This window comes from Bufo bufo, chromosome 5 (assembly GCF_905171765.1).
Source record: "Bufo bufo chromosome 5, aBufBuf1.1, whole genome shotgun sequence".
Classification (NCBI taxonomy): Eukaryota; Metazoa; Chordata; class Amphibia; order Anura; family Bufonidae; genus Bufo; species Bufo bufo.
In genome coordinates this window covers 368,135,486-368,160,644 of record NC_053393.1, presented here as the reverse complement: position 1 = coordinate 368,160,644, position 25,159 = coordinate 368,135,486, and the positions used below count along the sequence as shown (strand labels likewise).

Genomic DNA, 25,159 nt, shown 5'->3' with positions numbered 1-25,159 from the left:
TCTGGTTTTGTTACTTTTTTTTTTTAGACCAAAAGCAAGGCATAGGGAGACGATAATTCTTCCCCATAGTTTTAGAAAGCGCCAGGTTTGGAGAGAAGTGTTCTCGTCCGTCCAGCTGGCAGGGTCAGCTTCACAATGCCTTCATAGTGGACTGTGGCATTCCTCTCTTCTGCTGTAGCGTAAATACAAGTTGTTGGAGGTGATAGCATATGTTGAGACCCATGAGTCCCTGCATCAGGGATGTACATTTTTTTTCTGGTCTAAGGGCCCCATTTTCAGACTGATGAAACATATACAGGGTATTATTGTCTGAGACAGTTATGGCATATCTAAAATATATAATATATATAATTTGCACTAGTAGTAAACTAGTTCTAGAGAAAATAGGGCACCACGTAAAAAGAAAGTAGGGCAACCCCACCAATCATTTGCATATACATTTTCTTGTCTTTATCTTTCTAAAAGATGCAAATCTGTTTAGCCATGTCTAGTAACGCAATGTAATGCCTGAATAGTAACTCTACATAGTATCTAGATACTACTATAGGAGGGCCCACATAATTGTGATATTAAAGGGGTTTTCCAGGATACGTCATCAGTACCTGATCGGTGGGGGTCTGACACCCCGGACCCCTGCCGATCAGCGGTTTGTGCAGGCACCAACGTTTGCAGGAGTGCCACGGCTTTCTCACAATGTTTATCGGTCACATGGCCTGAATGGGCTAAGCTGCAATACCAAGCACAGCCACGGTACAATGAGAGAAGGCTGTGGCACTACTGACAGCGCCTGTGTCTTCTCAAACAGCTGATGGGCAGGGGTCTTGGGAGTCGAACCCAACCTGCCAGATACAAAGATAGACTTTATCAGGCTGGATTCACACGTTCGTATTAAAAATAGTCTGTGTTTTAGCAGTAACAAACAGATGATTTTTAATATGCAGTGAGGACTGTAGAGATCATAGCAACCTCCAGAGACCATTATATCTAAGGATCTCCATGTTCTATGAGACATGGACCAGAATAAAGCATGGCTTGTCTGCGTACAGTCCATTGCACACATGGATAGCATACGGACGCAAAACATGTCCATCTGAATCAGACCTATAGTACAAAAAAAAAAAGTTAAAAACGATACTCAATGTCCAACAGCAGTAAGGTGGTCAATCAATTTATGAGTATCTACGACTAGAAGAGGAATGCACCCTAATCCATTAGTAAAACTCTAGCCTATGGATCGGTATAATAACATTGACGGAAACACCACACATATATTTTAAATCTCTCAAAATAATTCTATAAAGTCGTGTATATACCATCAATAAATTGAGAAAATCCTTATAGAGAAAAATATAGCCAAGTGTAGATAACAATAACTCCTACTGATGTGACATCGAACTGCAGAAGAAAGGCTGTAGCTAGAAATCTATGGCAGATTAATTAAACAGAATTACATCTTGGTTATCTATTCTCATTAAACGCTGCTGTGCCGGAAATTTCTGAATTATATACTCTTTGTAATCACAAATTTTTAGTCTGCAATATATGGTCTAAACTGGATGTAGAAAATAATTCCTTTGCTTTCCCCCCCTAACAGGTACTTTGACTGCTTCCTATGGAGACATATAGGTTCTTGTTCTAACAGTTGCCATAATGAGATTAGTTGAATCTACGCTGTAAGGGAACACCCAGGACTTTTGCTTAATAAAAGGAATATTCTTCCATTTGGGGTCAGAAGTGGATAGACTCAAATACCACCATGGGTCTTGTCTTCTCATTCTCTTGCCCCTAGACTGAATTTTAAGATCTGTAGCATTGCAGACCACATGGTTACATCCCTTGTTTAGGGATCATACAAAAAAATTCTACCATGACACCAGTATATAAAGATCTGTTGTCTCGTCCCCTCAGACGGAGCATGTTCGAATGCAAGGAGTTTAAAGAGGACTTATAAGTACCTGGCTGGCACTGTAAGGCATTATTAGTAGATGTCATCGCTGTAATATTTTTCAGATCGGCTGCTCTGTTGCCCCGCTGTGCCCCCTGATCTGGCTTCGTGCCCTGTATGCTAATAGCATCGGTACAGGGAGGAGACATCATCTTTTCTCAGTAGTGTCATTTCAAGTGGTCACAGCACTCAACAGTAGCCTGGCTTGTTTTGGGGGTGAACGTCACGGATATGTTCCTCGCTCCACCTCAAGAACCACGCTTGTAGTATTTATACAATTAGACAGCACTCCGTTTGATTGATGTGATGATTAGTGAATTTTATTCAGCCGGACATAATGATGCACAATGTACAGTTATGCCAACGTTTCAGGCTAAATGAGAGCCCTTCATCAGGCCAAAAAAGGACCACACATGGGACTCCGGCGCTCAAAGGGGAGTCTCCTTTTCCCTGGCTGTGACGCGCCTGTAATGTCAGGACAGGTGATAGGTCCTCTTTAAAGGAATGATTGGCATGCTCCATCTAAGGAGGCGGAGCAACAGAGAGGGAAGATCACATGATCAGCAAACGACACATCCTGCCGCAGCACTGAAAGTCTAAATTTGTATTTCAAGTACCGCAAGGGGAGAGTATATAGCATGTCCCTTATTTTATGAGGACAGTTTAAACTAAGCTTCATTTTTATTCACTGCACAACCCCTTTAATGTCATATCTGTCGTTATAAGGCTGAGATTGCATTTCCTTTCCCGTGATTACAAACAAATGCAAGAAAACAATTGTGTAAAAATACATTATTGCGTGCCCCTCTTACACAAGAACAATGGCTCAAAAATGCATGTGGATTACCTGTGGGGGTCAGGCAGTCTTTCCAATCGAAGTACCCCGCATATATGCCAGGCTCCAGGGATCCAACTATGGGGTCTGCTTTACTTTCGATAAATTTTTCAAATAAACTTTGGTCCAGTTCCTTCAGAGACTCCGTGCTGGCCTTTAAAATAAGAACAACTAACAATTAATGGTTGGGCTCCTTATTAATGCTTGTAAAAGCAGTCATTAAATATATAGAGAAAGGACCTGTGAAAAAACCCATACAGATAGGCGGTTCAATATTTTTTCTCAGCATAGATTGTATGAAAGCCGGTTTTATTTTTGTTTTTCTAGAGAAAGCCTTCTAAATGTCCTCTACATGGTATATACTCTGATGTCTACTGTTTTACCTGATAAATCCAGTATCTGTCACTGTGATATACAAAGTCTAAATTTATAGGGGTTGCCCCTTTAAGATGACCCCTTTTTAAATGATCATTGTGAGTCTTAAATCTTCAGCGGTTAGCAGTTAGAACCGGAGAAGTCGCGTTTGACCAGAGTAACTGTATTACAAGATCAGGTTACAGAGCGGGAGGAGCTGAACAGACTGATATATAAGCACGCGCCTTTCCTTCGAAGCCACACCCCTTTCAGGACAAGACATAAAAGGCTTGGAAAAGTGTGCAAAACAGTTGGGAAATGTAGAGTAAAATCTGCCCATAGTGCACGGATTAAACTGTGAATTTCCCTTAATGGGGTTGTCCTACAAAAAAAATTCTCTACAATTTCAAACTAGAACCTGGATCTGAATACTTCTGGTAACTGCATGTAATAAAAAAAAAAATTGTATAGCCACTGAGTTTATTTAATAAAATGTATCAGTCATCTGCCCTCCCCCCCCCCCCCTAATTTCTTTGCCCGAATCACTGACATGGCCGCACATGCTCAGTTTCATCCTTTGGCTGCCTCCTAAGCTGTGATAGGGAGAGAGCTAGAGCAGATGGGCCTCCTGAGCTGCAGCCGAAAGAACGCTCCCTATGAGGTGAAAGCTTGATATAATACTAGCAGAGCAATAAATGGGGAGATCTCTGGTTCCATGTGAGGTACAGGGCTGGTTGTCATGATGTCGGACTTTCATTTTTTACATTAATCATGGGATAACCCCTTTAAGTTGTAATCACCTACCACGTTTTTGAAGGAGTTTTCTGGGATTTTGATATTGATGGCCTATCCTCAGGATCGATCAATAGTATGAGATCAGCTGAGGTCTGATGCCTGGCACCCCTGTTGTTACCTGAGCTCTGGTGAGGACTTCGGCTTCCTCGCAGCTTACCAAGCACAATGCTGGCCATTGGATAGTGGCTGGGTTTGGTAGTGAAGCTCAGCCCAATTCACTTGAATGGTACTCAGCTGTCTCTAGGTCAAATATCCTAAAGACCTGAGAGACAAGTATGTCAACAAAGGATATACACACGGTAGTATAGGTGATGAGGACTTTTCGTACAGATTTCGCTGCAAATTTGCATGTGTTACTTGTGGATTTTGCTGCAGACATGGATCTGCCCCCGGTCTCATCCTTTGCATTGCAATGGGTGAAATCCGCACTGAAAATCCACAAAAACAATTGCTGCAGATTTCAAAATATGCACTACAAGTCAACTTCTGCACTGAAAATTTCCACATTGTGTACATAAAATTTTGAAAATCTCATCCACTTAGCTGGTACTGTATTGCATTGTGTGAGAAAATCCATAGGTGATGCGCACTGTGTGCATATACCCTTAGTTGACCTTCGCAAATAAGCTTTGGAGACTCTGTCTCAGATTCCATCAAACATGGAAGGCAAAATAGTGCAGCAAATGAAGTGCATAATGATGGAAACCCACCATACATCATTATAGTTAAAAGGGTTTCTGAGATTTTCATACTGATGACCTAGCATCAGTATCTGATCGGTGGGGGTCCGACACCCGGGGACCCTGTCGATCAGCTGTTTCAGGAAGTCAGCAGCGCTAACAGGAGCACAGCTCACGAAGCAGTTTTTTTCAGCTCCTGGACGTGGGGCAGACACAATAAAGGTACTATTTTTATCTTGGACAACTGTGCTATAATGTAATATAAGCTCAAAGTAGATGACAGACTCCCTTTGAAAAAGAAAAACACAAAAACGTAAAAAGACACCCACAAAAAAGCTAAAAATGAAATTGTAATACAATTTTAGAAAATTATTCAATTCTGATACACTTGAACAAAAGGTATTACTAAAGAAATTGAACAATTTCACAGTAAAAATGTGTGCTTTAATACGTAAGCATGGCCATGTACACAAAAACACATCTACGGAAAATTTTTAGCAATTTGATCACAGACTTGATAGGTCATCAAAGATAACACATAAAGAATGTAATGTAATGTCACCCACTCTGACATTTTCATTCTTTGAAAAAGAAAAAAATCCCATACATAACTCATCGAGAACCAAAGTGACAGATATCATTGATTCTTCTGTTTCTTTGATGATAATGATCTTAAGGGTGAGATGCTGACACGGAATATTTGTATGCCAAATATCTTATGCAGAAATCTAATGTCAGGAAATGGATTAGTACTGCGCAGAATCTGTAAACAATCTTGTTAGTTGGAACCTTTACCCTAGTAATTTGCATATATGCAAAAAAATAATTACTTAAATGGTCGATGATTTTTTAACACAACTTTGTATAAAGCAATAGTACAGGTAAATGTAAGGAATTTTGTAATACTCCTTATCATAAAAAATGTCCCTTTTTCCACTTATCAGCTCTTCCTTCCCCTCCGTTAGGAATGAGCGAAATTATGTTTTCAAGTTCTGCGTACAAGGTTCGGAGTCGGGTTATCTAAGAATTCCGTTATGGATTCCGCCCCCACAGCTGATCAGCTGTTTTAAAAGGCACAGGCACTGGCTCACTCCTGGGAGCGCCACTGCCTTCTTGGAGCTCACCAAGCAAAGCGCCATACATTGTATAGTGGCTATGTTTGATATCGCAGCTCAGCCCCATTCACTTCAATGAGGCTGAGCTGCGCCAAGGTCATGTGACTGATGAATGTGTGATCATTCGGCCAAGGGAAAGAAGCAAGAAGGCCGCGGCACTGCTGTGAGAGCCGAAGCCTTCTTGAACAGCTAATCAGTGGGGATCCTGGGTGTTAGACCCCCACCAATCAGATACTGATGAACTATCCAGAGAATAGGTAATCCGTATTAACATCTCGGAAAACCCCTTTAACATTCTCTGTCTCAGGACATACTGCCAGCTTACCTCCCTCCTCTCTGTCTCCTCTATAGATGTTTATGGACAGCATGTAAGCGAATCTTTTAGCGAGTTGACAGTCTGTCTCTTTGTCTCGGACTATGTAAGCTTACGAAGGGGGACTAAAAGAGCTGATAAGTGGAAAAAGAGACGTATTTTCCTCTGTTAAGATATATTAAGTTTATTATTTTCACCCATACTGATTTACACAAAGTTGCGTGGAAACTTACTGACCATTTGAGTTATTTTGGATTGCATATATAGTAGTAGCAAATTAAAATGTGTAGCCAAGGGTTTTCTAAATAGGGTTTTCCCCAACTGGTTACTGCACCTCTCTCACACTGTATTGAAGGGGACTAAGATGCATTAACCAGGCATGGCCACGGCATGGTGTAGAGAGCTTTGCCTGGTTCTGGTGTATTACCGGTCCTGCAAACAGCTGGGGGTGCCAAGAGTCCAACCCTCCTGATCTGATCTCCCTGCCAAGAATCTATCATATACGACCCCGCAGAGTGGCACTTTAGTATCCAAGGAGGCATCTCATACATCCGTGCTACAGTTGGGTGTATCTCAGACTGTATAACAGCTAGAGATCTGAGCCAGGTCTTGTTTCAAAGCTGACAATCTAAGTTTTTAAGAGTGAGAGCTGCATACACCTGCAGCTCTCACTCCACACCATTTTCTAAAGGCTGTATCGCTGGATGCATCGTGGCTAGCACCACAATCTCATCTTGTTTTACAGCTATCATACCTCCAGGTATTATACAAAATAAGATAGTCATGTTAATCTACCCTCCCTTTAGCAGGCTTTGGTCTCCTCCAGCGTGGAGGAGGAGAGGGGGGGACCAGTGGGGGCGTGATGACCGGCTACAGAGAGAGGAGCAGAGACATAGATCCTTCTTTCCCTGAATAAGTGTACGTGACCACAGGGGAATAGGTAACATGCATATCTGTGTATACTATTAATCCGCCTTCCCATCAATCAGACAGCATACCTGCTCTCTGATGGTCACATATGGCTGTCTTTTTGACAGAAAAGGAGTGCCAAAATGAGTGATTGTTCATCTAATCACCCCTATGAACATAATTATCTCTTTTAATGATCTCTGTGTCAAATAAACACATACAACTCCACTAACACCACACACAAACATCAATAAAGCTTTAATTTTACACTGTCCCTATCCTGATCATTCCAGAGGGTAAAATATGTATATCGCTTCTCTAGAGATACCCATTACATGCTATAGTAATAGCAATAATGAATACCATTAGAGAGGAATATCTAATATATTTCTAACAAATGGAAAAGATTTGTTAGAAAACACATTTTTCCCTCTGCCAGTTGCCATAAAAGATCAGTATGGCAGCTTTTCAGACTGATGTAATACAAGTGATTTTTTGTGTCCATATTATGGATGCAACACCCAGTCCACTTTTAGTGGATTTTTGCTGCAATAAAGTATGCAAAGTGCTCTCAAAAAGATTTTGGCAACATAGTAGCTACACTGCCTGTCCCAAAAAAAAGTCGCCACCTGGATTTAACTAAGCAAATATTTATAAGCCTCCTATTGGATAATTACTGCATGGGCGATTATCTTTCAGCTGGCAACAAGTTATTTAACCCCAACTCGTGCAATGAGTTGCTTTCCATTTCTTAACCCCTTAAGGACACAGCCTTTTTTCACCTTAGGACCAGGCCATTTTTTGCAAATCTGACCAGTGTCACTTTAAGTGCTAATAACTTTAAAACGCTTTGACTTATCCAGACCATTCTGAGATTGTTTTTTCGTCACATATTGTACTTCATGACACTGGTAAAATGAAGTCCAAAAAAATATTTTTTTTGCACAAAAAAATACCTAATTTACCAAAAATTTTGAAAAATTTGCAAATTTCAAAGTTTCAGTTTCTCTACTTCTGTAATACATAGTAATACCCCCAAAAATTGTGATGACTTTACATTCCCCATATGTCTACTTCATGTTTGAATTATTTTGGGAATGATATTTTATTTTTTGGGGATGTTATAAGGCTTAGAAGTTTAGAAGCAAATCTTGAAAGTTTTCAGAAATTTACAAAAACGCAATTTTTAGGGACCAGTTCAGGTCTCAAGTCACTTTGCGAGGCTTACATAATAGAAACCACCCAAAAATGACCCCATCTAAGAAACTACACCCCTCAAGGTATTCAAAACTGATTTTGCATATGTTGTTAACCCTTTAGGTGTTGCACAAGAGTTATTGGCAAATGGGGAGGAAATTTGAGAATTTAATTTTTTTTGTCTAATTTTTCATTTTAACCCATTTTTTTCACTAACCAAGCAAGGGTTAACAGCCAAACAAGACTCTATCTTTATTGCCCTGACTCTGCGGTTTACAGAAACACCCCATATGTGGCCGTAAACTACTGTACGGCCACACAGCGGGGCGTAGAGTGAAAGGTGCGCCGTTTGGTTTTTGGAAGCCAGATTTTTATGGACTGGTTTATTTACACCATGTCCCATTTGAAGCCCCCTGATGCACCCCTAGAGGAGAAACTCCCTAAAAGTGACCCCATCTAAGAAACTACACCCCTCAAGGTATTCAAAACTGATTTTACATACGTCGTTAACCCTTTAGGTGTTGCACAAGATTTCATGGAAAATAGAGATACAATTTCAAGATTTCACTTTTTTGGCAGATTTTCCATTTTAATATTTTTTTTCCAGTTACAAAGCAAGGGTTAACAGCCAAACAAAACTCATTATTTATGGCCCTGATTATGTAGTTTACAGAAACACCTCATATGTGGTCGTAAACCTCTGTACGGTCACACGGCAGGGCACAGAAGGAAAGGAATGCCATACGGTTTTTAGAAGGCAGGTTTTGGTGGACTGGTTTTTTTGACACCATGTCCCATTTGAAGCCCCCCTGATGCACCCCTAGAGTAGAAAATCCAGAAAAGTGACCCCATTTTAGAAACTACGGGATAGGGTGGCAGTTTTGTTGGTACTAGTTTAGGGTACATATGATTTTTGGTTGCTCTATATTACACTTTTTGTGCGGCAAGGTAACAAGAAATAGCTTTTTTGGCACCTTTTTTTTTTTTTTTGTTATTTACAACATTCATCTGACAGGTTAGATCATGTGGTAATTTCATAGAGCAGGTTGTCACGGACGCGGCGATACCTAATATGTATACAATTTTTTTTAATTTATGTAAGTTTTACCCAATGATTTCATTTTTAAAACAAAAAAAAAGTTTTAGTGTCTCCATAGTCTAAGAGCCATAGTTTTTTCAGTTTTTGGGCGATTATCTTAAGTAGGGTCTCATTTTTTGCAGGATGAGATGATGGTTTGATTTGCACTATTTTGGGGTGCATATGACTTTTTGATCGCTTGCTATTACACTTTTTGTGACGTAAGATGACAAAAAATGGCTTTTTTTACACCGTTTTTATTTTTATTTTTTTACGGTGGTCATCTGAGGGGTTAGGTTATGTGATATTCTTATAGAGTCGGTCGATACGGACGCGGCGATACCTAATATGTATACTTTTTTTAAATTTATGTAAGTTTTACACAATGATTTCATTTTTTAACACAAAAAAAAAATGCAGTTTTAGTGTTTCCATAGTCTAAGAGCCATAGTTTTTTCAGTTTTAGGGCGATTATCTTAAGTAGGGTCTCATTTTTTGCGGGATGAGATGACGGTTTGATTGTTACAATTTTGGCGTACATGCGACTTTTTTGATCACTTTTATTACCTTTTTTTGGAAGTAAGGTGGGCAAAATTTCAATTTCATCATAGTTTTTTATTTTTTAGGCGTTCACTGTTCGGGTAAAGTAACATGACCGTTTTATAGATCAGGTCGTTACGGACGCGGCGATACCAAACATGTGTAGGGAATTTTATTTTTTTCATTTTTAATCAGTGATAAATGTGTTTTTTGATTTTTACTTTTTTTTCACTTTTTTTTTTACCCAGACCCACTTGGTTCTTGAAGATCCAGTGGGTCTGATGTCTGTATAATACAGTACTGTACTCTATATAGGGTACTGCACTGTATTTTACTTACACTGAACAGATCTATGCCTTCAGCACAGATCTGTTCAGCACCATGGACAGCAGGACGCCTGAGACGGCGTCCTGTTGCCATGGGAACCTTCCCCGTCTGCCACAACTTCGCAGACGGGGAAGGGTGAGGACGGGGCTGGCGGGGGGCTGTCTGGGAGCTCTCTCCCTCTCCCATCGGGGGGCTGCAAAGGCACAGCAGCCCCCCGATCGGAGAGGGAGGGAGCTCCCTGAGCTATTAACCTTTTCCATACAGCGGTCCGTATGGAAAGGGTTAAACGGCTGACATCGCATCACCGATGTCAGCCGTTTATACCAGGGTGCCAGCAATGTGCTGGCACCCTGGTATACCCACTGTACACCAACGATTATTCAATGGGAGGCGGGCAGGGATCGCGATCCCGCCTGCCGCACCGCCCGCCTCCCGCACCGCCCCCACCCCCCCCTGCACCTCCCACCGGGCTAAAATCGTTCAGAGGTGCAGGGGGGGTGATAAATATATATTTTCGCCACACTAAAGTTTCTGATCGCCGCGGTCAGGGACCGCGGGGATCAGAAACTGCAGAAATCGCAACAAACCGAAGGTCTGAATTGACCTGCGGTTTGTTGCGATCGCGGACATGGGGGGGTCACGGGACCCCCCTCCCCGCGCATTTAGCCGAGGTGCCTGCTCAATGATTTGAGCAGGCACCTTGTTCCGATCACAGCCGGCCGGGCGGCAGTGATCGGAACAACACATGACGTACCGGTACGTCATGTGTCCTTAACCACTTCCCATCTGGGCCCTTTGCCCCCTTCCTGACCAGGCCAAATTTTGCAAAACTGACATATCTCACTTTATGTGGTAATAACTTTGGAACGCCTTTATTTATCCAAGTCATTCAGAGATTGTTTTCTCGTGACACATTGTACTTCATGATAGTCATAAATTTGAGTCAAAATATTTCACCTTTATTTATGAAAAAATCCCAAATTTACCCAAAAATTAGAAAAATTCGCAATTTTCTAAATTTCAATTTCTCTGCTTTTAAAACAGAAAGTGATACCTCATAAAATATTTATTATTTAACATTCCCCATATGTCTACTTTATGTTGGCATCATTTTGGAAATGTCATTTTATTTTTTTAGGACGTTAGAAGGCTTAGAAGTTTAGAAGCAATTCTTAAAATTTTTAAGAAAATTGCCAAAACCCACTTTATAAGGACCAGTTCAGGTCTGAAGTCACTTTGTGGGGCCTACATAGTGGATACCCCCATAAATGACCCCATTGTAGAAACTACACCCCTCAAGGTATTCAAAACCGATTTTACAAACTTTGTTAACCCTTTAGGCGTTCCACAAGAATTAAAGGAAAATGGAGATCAAATTTTTAAATTTCACTTTTTTGGCAGATTTTCCATTTTAATAAATTTTTTTCTTTAACACATCGATGGTTAACAGCCAAACAAAACTCAATATTTATTACCCAGATTCTGCGGTTTACAGAAACACCCCACATGTGGTCGTAAACTGCTGTATGGGCACACGGCAGGGCGCAGAAGGAAAGGAACTCCACATGGTTTTTAGATGCCATGTCCCATTTGAAGCCCCCTGATGCACCCTTACAGTAGAAACTCCCAAGAAGTGACCCCATTTTGGAAACTAGGGGATAAGGTGCCAGTTTTATTAGTACTATTTTTGGGTACATATGATTTTTTGATCATTCATTATAACACTTTATGGGGCAAGGTGACCAAAAAATTGGTTGTTTTAGCACAGTTTCTATTTATTTATTTTTACAGCGTTTACCTGAGGGGTTCAGTCAAGTGACATTTTTATAGAGCAGATTGTTACGGACGTGGCGATACCTAATATGTATACTTTTTCTCATTTATTAAAGTTTTACACAATAATAGCATTTTTGAAACCAAAAAATTATGTTTTAATGTGTCCATGTTCTGAGAGCTATAGTTTTTTTATTTTTTGAGAGATTTTCTTATGTAGGGGCTCATTTTTTGCGCGATGAGGTGACGGTTTTATTGGTGCCATTTTGTGGGACATACGCGTTTTTGATCACTTGGTGTTGCACCTTTTGTGATGCAAGGTGACAAAAATTGCTTGTTTTGACACAGTTTTTTTTTTTTTTTACGGTGTTCACCCGAGGGGTTAGGTCATGTGATATTTTTATAGAGCTGGTTTTTACGGACGCGGCAATACCTAATATGTATACTTTTTTTTATTTGTTTCACTTTAACACAATAATAGCATTTTTGAAACCAAAAAAATGATTTTTTAGTGTCTCCATGTTCTAAGAGCTATAGTTTTTTTATTTTTTGAGAGATTTTCTTATGTAGGGGCTCATTTTTTGCGGGATGAGGTGACGGTTTTATTGGTACCATTTTGTGGACATACGCGTTTTTGATCACTTGGTGTTGCACCTTTTGTGATGCAAGGTGACAAAAATTGCTTGTTTTGACACCGTTTTTTTTATTTATTTTTTGCTGGTTTTTACGGACGCGGCAATACTAAATATGTCTATTTTATTTTATTTTTTCTATTTTTAATTTTTTTTTTTATTCCTTACTTGGGATTTTTTTTTTTTTTTACATGTGAAACTTTTTTTTATTTTATTTTTTCAACCCTTTATTTTATTTTTATTTTATTTTACACTTTTCGTCCCCCATAAGGTCATACAAGACCTCTGGTGGACATTTACTTCACTTTTTTTTTTTTTTTACACAGTTGATTTCTCCTGTAACTGGGGCTGACATAGTAGCCCCAGTTACAGGACAAATGCACCCCTATAGAGGCTGTACAGCAGCAATCCTGCGCTGTACAGCCTCACAGCAGGGCTGATCGAGGTCTCTGAGAGACCTCACACAGCTCCTGCACTCTCCGGTCACGGCGGTCACATGACCGCCGGGCCGGAACAGGAAGCGCACAGCGCTTCCTACTCTGCAGACACAGCGCTCGGTGAGCGCTGTGTCTGCAGCGATCGTGAAGGCAGGGACACCTGGGCACTGTCCCTGCCTTGTCTTAGGGTTGCCCTGCTGTCACTGACAGCGGGCAACCCGATCAGCAGCTGCACGATTAGCGTGCAGCTGCTATTTCTGACAGGACGTTTTAAAACGTGCTGTCAGAAATAGACGTCCACCCATAGGACGTTTATATCCTATGGGCGGACGTGAGGCGGTTAAGGACTCGGGAAACCTGCCGTACCGATACGTCATGTGTCCTTAAGGGGTTAAACAACCATGTCGAAAGACACATCTCGTGGTCGTGGAAAAGATGTTAGTCTGTTTGAGAAGGGTCAAATCATTGGCATGCATCAAGCAGAGAAAACATCTAAAGAGATTGCAGAAACGACTAAAATTGGGTTAAGAACTGTCCAACGCATTTTAAAAAACTGGAAGGATAGTGGGGACCCATCGTATTCGAGGAAGAAATGTGGCAGGAAAAAAATCCTGAATGATCGTGATCGGCGTTTGGTGAAATCAAATCGAAGAAAAACAACAGTAGAACTCAGGACTATGTTTAATAGTGAAAGTAAGAGCATTTCCACATGCACAATGCGAAGGGAACTCAAGGGATTGGACTGAACAGCTGTGTAGCTGTAAGAAAAACACTAATCAGTGAGGCAAACTAGAAAAAAGGCTTCAATTTGCTAGGGAGTATAAAAATTGGACTTTGGAGCAATGGAAGAAGGTCATGTGGTCTGATGAGTCCAGATTTACCCTGTTCCAGAGTGATGGGCGTATCAGGGTAAGAAGAGAGGCAGAAGAAGTGATGCACCATCATGCTTAGTGCCTACTGTACAAGCCTGTGGGGGCAGTGCTATGATCTGGGGTTGCTGCAGTTGGTCAGGTCTAGGTTCAGCAACAGTATGTGCTCCAAGAATGAGGTCAGCTGACTACCTGAACATACTGAATGACCAGGTTATTCTATCAATGGATTTTTTCTTCCCTGCACGGGTATATTCCAAGATGGCAATGCCAGGATTCATTGGGCTCAAATTGTGAAAGAGTGGTTCAGGGAGCATGAGACATCATTTTCACACATGGATTGGCCACCACAGAGTCCAGATCTTAACCCCATTGAGAATCTTTGGGATGTGCTGGATAAGGCTTTGCGCAGCAGTCAGACTCTACCATCATCAATGCAAGATCTTGGTGAAAAATGAATGCAACACTGGATGGAAATAAATCTTGTGACATTGCAGAAGCTTATTGAAACAATGCCACAGCGAATGCGTGCCATAATCAAAGCTAAAGGCGGTCCCACGAAATATTACAGGGTGTGACCTTTTTTTTTGGGTGGTGACTTTTTTTTTTGGACAGGCAGTGTATATGCCTCGTACAGTGAATATTTAATACATTTAAAGATGACGGTCAAATAAGGTTTGTTTCTGTGCTTTTGAGAAAACAAGCTCTTGTTAATCTATACCAGGGGTACTCAACTGGCGGACCACGGTTGCCAGCTGTCTGGACCCCTCTAGTGGCGTGCTAAGTGGGGGGCGGTCCGCCTTGGGTGCCGCTCTCAGGGAGTGCCAGAGTCCAGAAGCAATGAGGACTTTTATAAATACAGATGGAAGCGCTCATTACTGGAGTGCAGGGAGCTGCGTCCTGTCACTCACCGCTCAGCTTCCCGCGCTCCTCACCTCCTTCAGGCTGGCAGCGCTCTGAATGGTGAAGCAGGAAGATTTCTCCCTGCTCCACCATTCAGCCTGCAGGCACAGATCGCGCTGCTGGCCTGTGTGGGCGGAGCCTGCAGCCCAGAAATCAGCATAAGCTCTGCCCACACAGTGCTGCAGAGCCATCTGTGTCTGCAGGGGAGAGAGGACTGTGAGCTTCAGGAACGGGACAAGGTGAGTAGTTACTGTGTTTTTTTTTTTAAAGAGGGGGCACAATGGGCTTTTCTACTTTGGAGGGGGAACAATGGGGATTTCTACTATGGACGGGGCGCACAGAGCATAATTACTGTGAACGGGTCACAATGGGCATTATTACTGTGAAATTGGCACAATGGGCATTACTACTATTAAGGGGGCACAATGGGAATTATTACTATTAAGGGGGCACAATGGGCATTATTACTTTGAAAGGGGTACAATGGGCATTACTACTATTAAGGGGCATTATTACTGTGAAAGAGGCACAATGGGAATTATTACTATGAAGGGGCACAATGGGGATTATTACTGTGAATGGGGCACAATGGGGATTATTACTGTGAATGAGACACAAAGAGGGCATCACTACTGTGAGGGGGCACTTAGGGTATTCATACTCTTTGGGGAGGAACTAAGGAGGCATCGCAATGTGTCAGGGGCACTAAGGAGCATCATAATGTGTGGGATCACCCTGCTGTGAGTGTGCACTTAGGGGTATCATACTCTGTGGAGCACTAAAGGGATATCATACTGTCTGAGGGGCATCATTTTGTTAGGGAGCACTGAAAGGACATTCTTACTGTTTGGTCGGCAGAAAGGAGATTAGGTGGGCTGAGGTGTAGATTATTGTAAAAAAATAATAATAATAAGGCAACGCTAAAAGACGTGTTGTCCCTAATTATGGTGTTGTCCCTAATTATATATGGTGTTGTCCCTAATTATATATATTTTTGTTTTGCAGCTCAGATCTTCATCCTACAGCAGACTCAGGTATGTGGACTTTTACAAAAAGTACTTGAGTACCCCTGATCTATACGCTTGTGGTATATGGCTTTACACACCTTCATATATTACATTTACATTGAGTTTGACATACAAGAGAGTTATGTTCTTCCTGAGTTTCGGGATGCGCTGCTACGAATACTAACCTTGAGATAAGATGCTGCAGAAGTTGTTTTTTTTTAACCATTAAAAACTTTGTTAGTATAGTGTGGAAGTATTGCCTTATATGAATAGCTAATCAAATCTCTATTTTCGATTTTCACCCCTTGGAAGGTGGGCCTATTTTGTTAGATGCTTATCTGTAGTGTTATAAAAATGTATGCTTGTGTGGAATAAAGGAGAGAGAACCTGATTCAGCTGTGCGTCTGTGTCAGCTCTCCGAGCGCTCGTATATCCACATCAATTTGGAACCCCGACAATCATAGAAGTAGGGTTTTTTTCCCCAATAAACATAATGAACAGGAAGCAGAGGCTCACATGGAGTGCCATCTCCCGTATGGTGACACGGTATTTTGAAAAAGGACAAGAATTAAAGTATTACCTTTGTTATGTTCTCTATTCCCTGAAAGCCATGTTTCTCAAAATGGTCGGCGATGTTTATTAAGGTATGTCGTTCCAGATAGTTGCAGTTGCTCAGAACAATTAAAAGCTTTTTCTCCTGAAACAGAAATAAGGAATAGGAAATAATTTCAAGTTAAGAGAACATTCAAATGAGTCATATAAAAACCACTTTATTATGATCTATAAACATTATAGCAGCATTCACAGCCATTTCCTGTCAGCAGGAAGTGGAGTGCAGCGAGGACCCAGGCACCATCAGAAGGGCAGCAGTGGGGGAACTAGCAAGTTGAGAATAATATCGAAATCAATCCTAATATCTATTCTTGCACTTTTTGTGACCAACTGCGAATATAATGATATCTCATCTATGATCATCTTGATGCCAAGCAAGGATAAGCACAGCGGGCGTCTGTCACCTGATAAGCCACCTACCCCACACAGACAATAATGTGCGTCAGAGAAATCCAACCACGTCATCAGTGACATGGGCTGGGACCACTGGGAAAAGCTATGAGACTGGTTCTTGAGGGGAAAGAGTCTAGTCCAGTGGTGGCAAACCTATGACGCGTGTGCCAAAGAGGGCACGTGGTGTTGTGTGGGCCTAGAATTGCCACCTGTGCAATATTACTAATGAGTGCTTCCATTGGGCAGCACTCATTAGTACAGCCTTTGCCCCCCCCCCCCCCCCCCGCTCTTCTGCTTGTGTTACAAATACAATAAATAAAACTCACCCCATCCATCTGATCGCACCGCAGGGAACACTCGCTGCTCACTGGATGCGCAGGACAGGACCTGCGCTCAAGCGTGATGATGTTTTGCAGCATTGACTAGAAGCAGTAGGACCTGCGAAACATCATCATGCTGGAGTGCAGGTCTTGTCCTGTGCATGCAGTGAGCAGTGAGTGTTCCCCAGGCCTAATACAATGTATGAAGTGAGTTTTATTTATATATACAGTACAGACCAAAAGTTTGGACACACCTTCTCATTCAAAGAGTTTTCTTTATTTTCATGACTATGAAAATTGTAGATTCACACTGAAGGCATCAAAACTATGAATTAACACATGTGGAATTATATACATAACAAACAAGTGTGAAACAACTGAATATATGTCATATTCTAGGTTCTTCAAAGTAGCCACCTTTTGCTTTGATTACTGCTTTGCACACTCTTGGCATTCTCTTGTTGAGCTTCAAGAGGTAGTCCCCTGAAATGGTTTTCACTTCCCAGGTGTGCCCTGTCAGGTTTAATAAGTGGGATTTCTTGCCTTATAAATGGGGTTGGGACCATCAGTTGCGTTGAGGAGAAGTCAGGTGGATACACAGCTGATAGTCCTATTGAATAAACTGTTAGAATTTGTATTATGGCAAGAAAAAAGCAGCTAAGTAAAGAAAAACGAGTGGCCATCATTACTTTAAGAAATTAAGGTCAGTTAGTCAGCCGAAAAATTGGGAAAACTTTGAAAGTAAGGGCTATTTGACCATGAAGGAGAGTGATGGGTTGCTGCGCCAGATGACCTGGCCTCCACAGTCACCGAACCTGAACCCAATCGAGATGGTTTGGGGTGAGCTGGACCGCAGAGTGAAGGCAAAAGGGCCAACAAGTGCTAAGCATCTCTGGGAACTCCTTCAAGACTGTTGGAAGACCATTTCAGGGGACTACCTCTTGAAGCTCATCAAGAGAATGCCAAGAGTGTGCAAAGCAGTAATCAAAGCAAAAAGGTGGCTACTTTAAAGAACCTAGAATATGACATATTTTCAGTTGTTTCAGACTTGTTTGTTATGTATATAATTCCACATGTGTTAATTCATAGTTGTGATGCCTTCATAGTCATGAAAATAAAGAAAACTCTTTGAATGAGAAGGTGTGTCCAAACTTTTGGTCTGTACTGTATATATATATTTTTTTAACACAAGCAGAAGAAGGGGGCAAAGGCTGTACTAATGAGCAATCCACAATGGAAGCGCTCATACGGGGGGCCACTAATGGGGCATTATTAATACTGGGGGCCACTAATGACTGCCTTATTAATACTGGCGACCACTAATGGGGACCTTATTACTAGTGGGGGCCACTAATGGGGCATTTTTAATACTAGGGGGCACCAACGGAGGCATTCATTTTTACTGGGGCCTGTGTTAAGCCACACACCCACAGCTTAACTTGGGCCGGTATTTTTCAGTATTCAGGTTAAATTGCTGTGTTGGCACTTTGCGATAAATAAGTGAGTTTTGGGTTGCAGTTTGGGCACTCAGTCTCCAAAAGGTTCGCCATCACTGGTCTAGTATATTTAATCCCAAGTCTAGTCTATTTAATTATCACAGCAGTAAGAGCTGAGACTCTTCGTTAGTATCAGAGAAAGGGGCGTCTTCAATATTGAATTATTTAACTGACCCTTGATGATAAAGTATATTTAGAAATGCATAGGATCTAGTGTTATAGGGACCGCTAGTTGAATGGGAAAGTGGGCAGAGAAGGAAAGTGCAGTATTATCCAATCACCAACTGGGGTAGCATAGCAGCTACACTTTGTATACTGCTGAAACCTACTAATACTAGCTGACCTCAGATCACCCAGGGTCCCAGTTAATGAAAACGTGTCAATGAAACGTTGACAGGGAACCTACAATTACAGCAACACTATTTATTTTACCAAATATATACTAGCCTAGATTTTTTGACAGATCCACAAAACCCCATGTGTGTTCTGCATTTTGCGGAATGGAACGTCCTGCCCTCTACAGAATTGTCCTATCCTTGTCCGTAAAACAGTGAAGTGAATGGGTCTGCATCCGACCGGCAAAAAATGTGGATCGGATGTGGGCCCAAAATACTTTCATGTGCATGAGACTTTATATTTTAACTTCCAGGTAAAAACTTATTTTTCAATATTTGCATTTGCCACTTTGAAGTACATATGGCATATTGTTCACTTTTTATGGCCTATTTTGGGAGGTGGAATGACAAAAAACAGCTTTTCTTTTTTTTTTTTTCTCTAATGTTCACGTATGGATTGATAGATAATTTTATTGTACAGGTCATTACAGACATGGTGATACCAATTATGTATTTAGTTTTTTAAAATACTTTATTAAAATTAAAGGTCTTTAAGGCAACTTCTATTTTCAGCATTATTTTTTTTTTTTTATCAAAACACTTTTTTATACTAAATCTTATTTGGGGTTTATCCTGTGATCCTCTGATTGTCTATATATTGTAATATTTCTGTGCAGGGGGCTGCCTATTCTGCCATGTCTTCAGGGCCTAGCTGGCATCCATACTGTAAATGGCAGGTGTGAAGGCCATTGTTAGGCCTGCAATCACATTGCAGGGTGAGAGATGCATCCTCTTCCCTCTCTCTAATCAATTAGCTTGGGATTCTAAATATTTCATCCTTAAAGGGAACCTGTCATCAACTATATGCTAACCTCACTGAGGGCAGTATAAAATAGTGACAGAAATGCTGATGTCAGATGTGTGTCACTCATGAGCTAATAGTAAGTGGTTGCTGAGAACCAGGATCATAATCATTGCAGCACAGGCCTTGAAAAGAGTCAAATCTACTTGAGAAGAGTCATGGTTATTCATAATCTCCTGCGATCTCACCCATCTGCTGATGATTGGCAGTTCTGTCCTAGAGAGAAAGGGGGAAAACTAGGTAGAAGACTGTCAGTCATCAGCAGGTGGGCAGGAGAGCAGGAATTCATGAATAACTGTGACTCTTCTCAGGTGGCCGGGACTCTTTTCCAGGCCTAGTCTGCAATGATTGTGATATCGGTTCTCGGCAACAACTTACTTTTAACTTATAAATGACAGACTGCTGAGATCAACTTACCTGTGTCTACTTTATTCTGCAGTTAGTATGGGCAGCAAAAAGTTGATGACAAGTTCCTTTTAAGAGCGGGATGCCAACTGTGTACCTGCAAGTCATGGCACGGCTACAGCCTCTGCATCTAACTAGTACTACTGCAACATATTACTAAGCTCAATTACCAAGCATCAACAGCAGCTTGGAGTCAGTAATCCAAAAAGTAGAGGTATCTCCAGTACCACATAATAACACATCATCATCTTCTAGATTATGTGCGATTTTACATTTTTAACTTTTTTAATGTTCAGATCCATCTAGGGTAGTTGGTCCATGTAGAGAACTATACTTCTGAGTGGTTACTTGGTCATCTGCACACTTTGCAGAGTGGATATATTGGTAATACTGACTTCACTCAACCACTAACTAAAAAGAATGGACTGTGGGAAGAATCCCGAATTGGACACAGGCACATCTGTGAAAATCCAAATCGAGATATCTCCAGCTCTTCATCAAACTTCAGTCTTCATAGTTACTTAAAAAAATCTTCAGAGCTGACAGTAAAAGAAGCTTATGCGTTTCGACAGAGTATGACTTTTTCTTCATCATAGCATTCATCGCACTGCGGTGAAAGCGCTCTTAAACTCAGAGAGACAGTCACAAATCTTGTTAAATACAATTACAGTGGGTTAACCCTAATCTGCACTAAAAGCTGCCAGTACACAACAATCAGTCAATACAGATGTAATATACGCTGTGAACAACATACTGTTTCATCTATAATAAACATATTAGTAACAATACATCAATTCTGATCTTTGGTTCATGCCGGATGGAAACCTAGTATCTAGAGTCAAGATCCCAAAGGTTTGCCTAGCATGCAGTGGGTTAACCCTAATCTGCACTAAAAGCTGCCAGTACACAACAATCAGTCAATACAGATGTAATATACGCTGTGAACAACATACTGTTTCATCTATAATAAACATATTAGTAACAATACATCAATTCTGATCTTTGGTTCATGCCGGATGGAAACCTAGTATCTAGAGTCAAGATCCCAAAGGTTTGCCTAGCATGGAATTTACAGATGCAGCAGAGTTAACAGTCGCAGTCATAATGCTTTAACTAGATGTGATAACTCACCAAGTGTGACTGTTAACCCTGCTACATCGGTATACTCCCAATTTCCTCCCCTAAGAGGTTTACTGACTCGCTCCAGACCCATAACTCATATACTATCCAAATTCCCTAGGGTTCTCTGTGGGTTTAAGAGAGCTTTCACCACAGTGTTCAAAACGTGTAAGCTTCATTTACTGCCAAATGTGAAGATGCTTTTAAAAGAGTGAAAATAAAAAAAAAGACTAAAGTTTTATAAAGAGCTGGAGATATCTCTACTTCTTGGATTTTCAAAGATGTGCCTGTTTCCGATTCAGGATTCTCCTCCCTAGGCCCACCGTCTGGGTTCCTTGATGGGATCGTCGGTGGTGAGCAGACCATGCTTTTTAGTTCGTTTTGGAGGGAAGTCAATACTAATATATCCACAATGCAAAGTGTGCAGATGACCAAGTAACCACTCAGACTAAAACATAGTTCTCTGGATGGACCAACTATCCTAGAAAAGAAGGAAAGAGAATGAAAATAATGTACGCCACTCAATGGATCTGAACATTAAGTGGACTTTCGCTTCAAAGAAAAATGGAGAAAAGCTTCAATAATGTTCGGATTCCTGTACTAGAGTTGATCTAGACCCTGTGTATTTAAAGAACATATAGCATATGTTATATAACAAAGACATCTAAATCTCTGAGCCAATAAAAAGCAGCAAATGATCAAAATCTTACAGAGGATATTGTGGGCTCTTCATTAAGACTTCCGAATAAGTCAGGAGATGAAATATCAGCCGAAACACTGAGAAATAAAGAAGAAATTGTAAGAAATACAAGAAAAGCAACAAAACTGACTTTTCTTACAGTTGAACACTAAGCACATACATGTCTTGAAAAGTCATCACTGCGGTGTCATGAGTATCTCATAACCTTAATTCCGTTTTCCAAGAATGTAAAATTTACAGCCAAACTATTTAAAAGAAATGCACTTTGCTACTTGTTTATGGGTTAACCCTGTAGGCCGGTGGAGATTGTTAATCACTAAAATATGCTGAATGCATTAAAACTGTCTATTTTACCTTGTATGCAGGAAAAATAAACAATCTGCTGCGAAATGACTATGAAGTAATGAAGAAAAGTAAGACTAGGAGAAAAACTTTAACCTAATATTCTCTATCTCTAGAAAAAATAGGGCCCGAAGTCAGATTTTTTTTTTAACTTTTCATTTGTATTGCTTTTTTTTTCCTGTTTGTGATAGAGGGTGCACATTCATTAAAATTGTCAGGTTTATGTACTTTTTAATGGCAAAAATAGCACTTCAGACTACACTGTTCTAGATATCAGAAGGCAACAGAGAAGGGATGAAACAGAGACTAGCGCTAATGTGAGCATGGCATTCTAATGAAGCATGGTACGGTAACAGCAAGTAACCATTTGACTTGATGCTTTGTTGTTATTTATGCTATATTACATGTTGAAACGCACTTGGAAGTGCTGGACAGCGAGGTGCAGGTGGGTAGTCACATAAGAACTGTGTATCAATTTGCATGTTTATTCATGGATTGCTATATACCCAATATGAATTTAATTTGTTGTTATTGTTCTTATTACATCAAGCTATGTGTTACTTCATTGTGCATATAGTATTAGGTTCTGGTTCACATCAAGTTTCGAACCTTCCATCATAGGTATACCACTCACGACGTATATGTCCGATGGAAGGCTGCAACATATCTCACTGTAAAGGCATACCGTGGGATATGTCACCTACACAGCCCCTTCTTCCACTTTTAACTCTCCCAAAGACTGTGCTGTACAGAACCCAGACATCAGACATCCACCGAGGCTAGCACATGGCCCTCACATGATCCTCCACACTGATCCCCATCCCACTGCTTACCTGTGTTGCAGCCAGACTTTCTACCTCACTGCCCCCACTGTGGTAGCTGGTGTCATGGCCGGTGGGGGATGCTGGCTGTGGGAATCAAGACAACTTGGTGGTGGCAATGTTGGCATCCCTTTGGAAATGGGGGCTCAAAGCCAAAGGAAGGGTAGGACCTCCACTGATAAGCTCCCCAAATGTATCCATTTAATGGAGGCTCATGGCGGATGCCATACAGTGGCATCTGTCACTTGTAGCCTATAACGGCATCCACTAAATGGATTATTTATTTATATATATATATATATATATATATATATATATATATATATATATATATATATATAGTTGCAAGAAAAAGTATGTGAACCCTTTGGAATTATATGGATTTCTGCACAAATTGGTCATAAAATGTGATCTGATCTTCATCTAAGTCAGAACAATAGACAATCACAGTCTGCTTAAACTAATTACACACAAAGAATAAAATGTTACCATGTTTTTATTGAATACACCATGTAAACATTCACAGTGCAGGTGGAAAAAGTATGTGAACCCTTGGATTTAATAACTGGTGGAACCTCCTTTGGCAGCAATAACTTCAACCAAATGTTTCCTGTAGTTGCAGATCAGACGTGGACAACGGTCAGGAGTAATTCTTGACCATTCCTCTTTACAGAACTGTTTCAGTTCAGCAATATTCTTGGGATGTCTGGTGTGAATCGCTTTCTTGAGGTCATGCCACAGCATCTCAATCGGGTTGAGGTCAGGACTCTGACTGGGCCACTCCAGAAGGCGTATTTTCTTCTGTTTAAGCCATTCTGTTGTTGATTTACTTCTATGCTTTGGGTCGTTGTCCTGTTGCAACACCCATCTTCTGTTGAGCTTCAGCTGGTGGACAGATGGCCTTAAGTTCTCCTGCAAAATGTCTTGATACATTTTTCCTTCAATGATAGCAATCCGTCCAGGCCCTGACGCAGCAAAGCAGCCCCAAACCATGATGCACCCACCACCATACTTCACAGTTGGGATGAGGTTTTGATGTTGGTGTGCTGTGCCTCTTTTTCTCCACACATTGTGTTGTGTGTTTCTTCAAAACAACTCAACTTTAGTTTCATCTGTCCACAGAATATTTTGCCAGTACTGCTGTGGAACATCCAGGTGCTCTTTGGCAAACTGTAAACGTGCAGCAATGGTATTTTTTGGACAGCAGTGGCTTCCTCTGTGGTATCCTCCCATGAAATCCATTCTTGTTTAGTGTTTTACGTATCGTAGATTCGCTAACAGGGATGTTAGCCTATGCCAGAGACTTTTGTAAGTCTTTAGCTGACACTTTAGGATTCTTCTTCACCTCATTGAGCAGTCTGCGCTGTGCTCTTGCAGTCATCTTTACAGGACGGCCACTCCTAGGGAGAGTAGCAGCAGTGCCAGGGCTCCAGATGGCGACCAAAACGGTCGCCAATGCGCCTTAAAATTTGCAGATGGCGACAAGACTTTTTAGTCTTGTCGCCATTTGCGACTGTACCGTCGCGCTCCTGCGCAGCCTAAGTTCAGTAGGACACTGCACAGTGGAGAAGGAAGGAGTCCCTCCCTCTCCACTGTGACGCGGCCGCCACTACCACCAATGGTGATATAGCAGGGAGGAGGAGGGGAGGAGCTGTCGCCACTGCGCCACCAATGAATGTAAAACATAAGTATAGGCAGCGGTATCACAGACCCGGCACTCGGCCTCAATAACAGGGCATGCGATCCGCGGCCATTAACCCCTCAGATGCCACAGATCGAATGCCCTGTTATTGAGGCCGGGTGACGGGTCTGTTATACCGCTGCAGACAATTGTATGAAAGAGGACCTTTCGTGGGTCCAAAGAATAAGAACTTATCAGCAGGCTGCATAGAGCGGCGCCCAGGGATCTAAGTGCACTTACTATTATTCCTGGGCGCCGCTCCGTTCGTCCTCTGTGGCCCCCGGTATTTTCAGCATTCAGAGGAAGGAGGAGGAGACGCCAGTGTCTCTCCTTCTCCCTGACAGCAGCGCTGTCCAATCACAGC

At 41.4% G+C, this 25,159-nt stretch overlaps 1 protein-coding gene across 1 annotated transcript in view; it reads right to left on the bottom strand.

Moving 5' to 3' along the window:
- Positions 1-25,159, bottom strand: part of EXOC2 (exocyst complex component 2) — a 200,645-nt gene that overhangs the window by 35,765 nt on the left and 139,721 nt on the right. The window contains exons 20-22 of the mRNA XM_040431963.1: positions 21,962-22,028; positions 16,290-16,406; positions 2,793-2,934 (exon numbers count right to left, since the gene is read on the bottom strand). Of these exons, the coding sequence (XP_040287897.1) occupies positions 2,793-2,934; positions 16,290-16,406; positions 21,962-22,028 (326 nt within the window). The remainder of the gene's footprint in view (positions 1-2,792; positions 2,935-16,289; positions 16,407-21,961; positions 22,029-25,159) is intronic.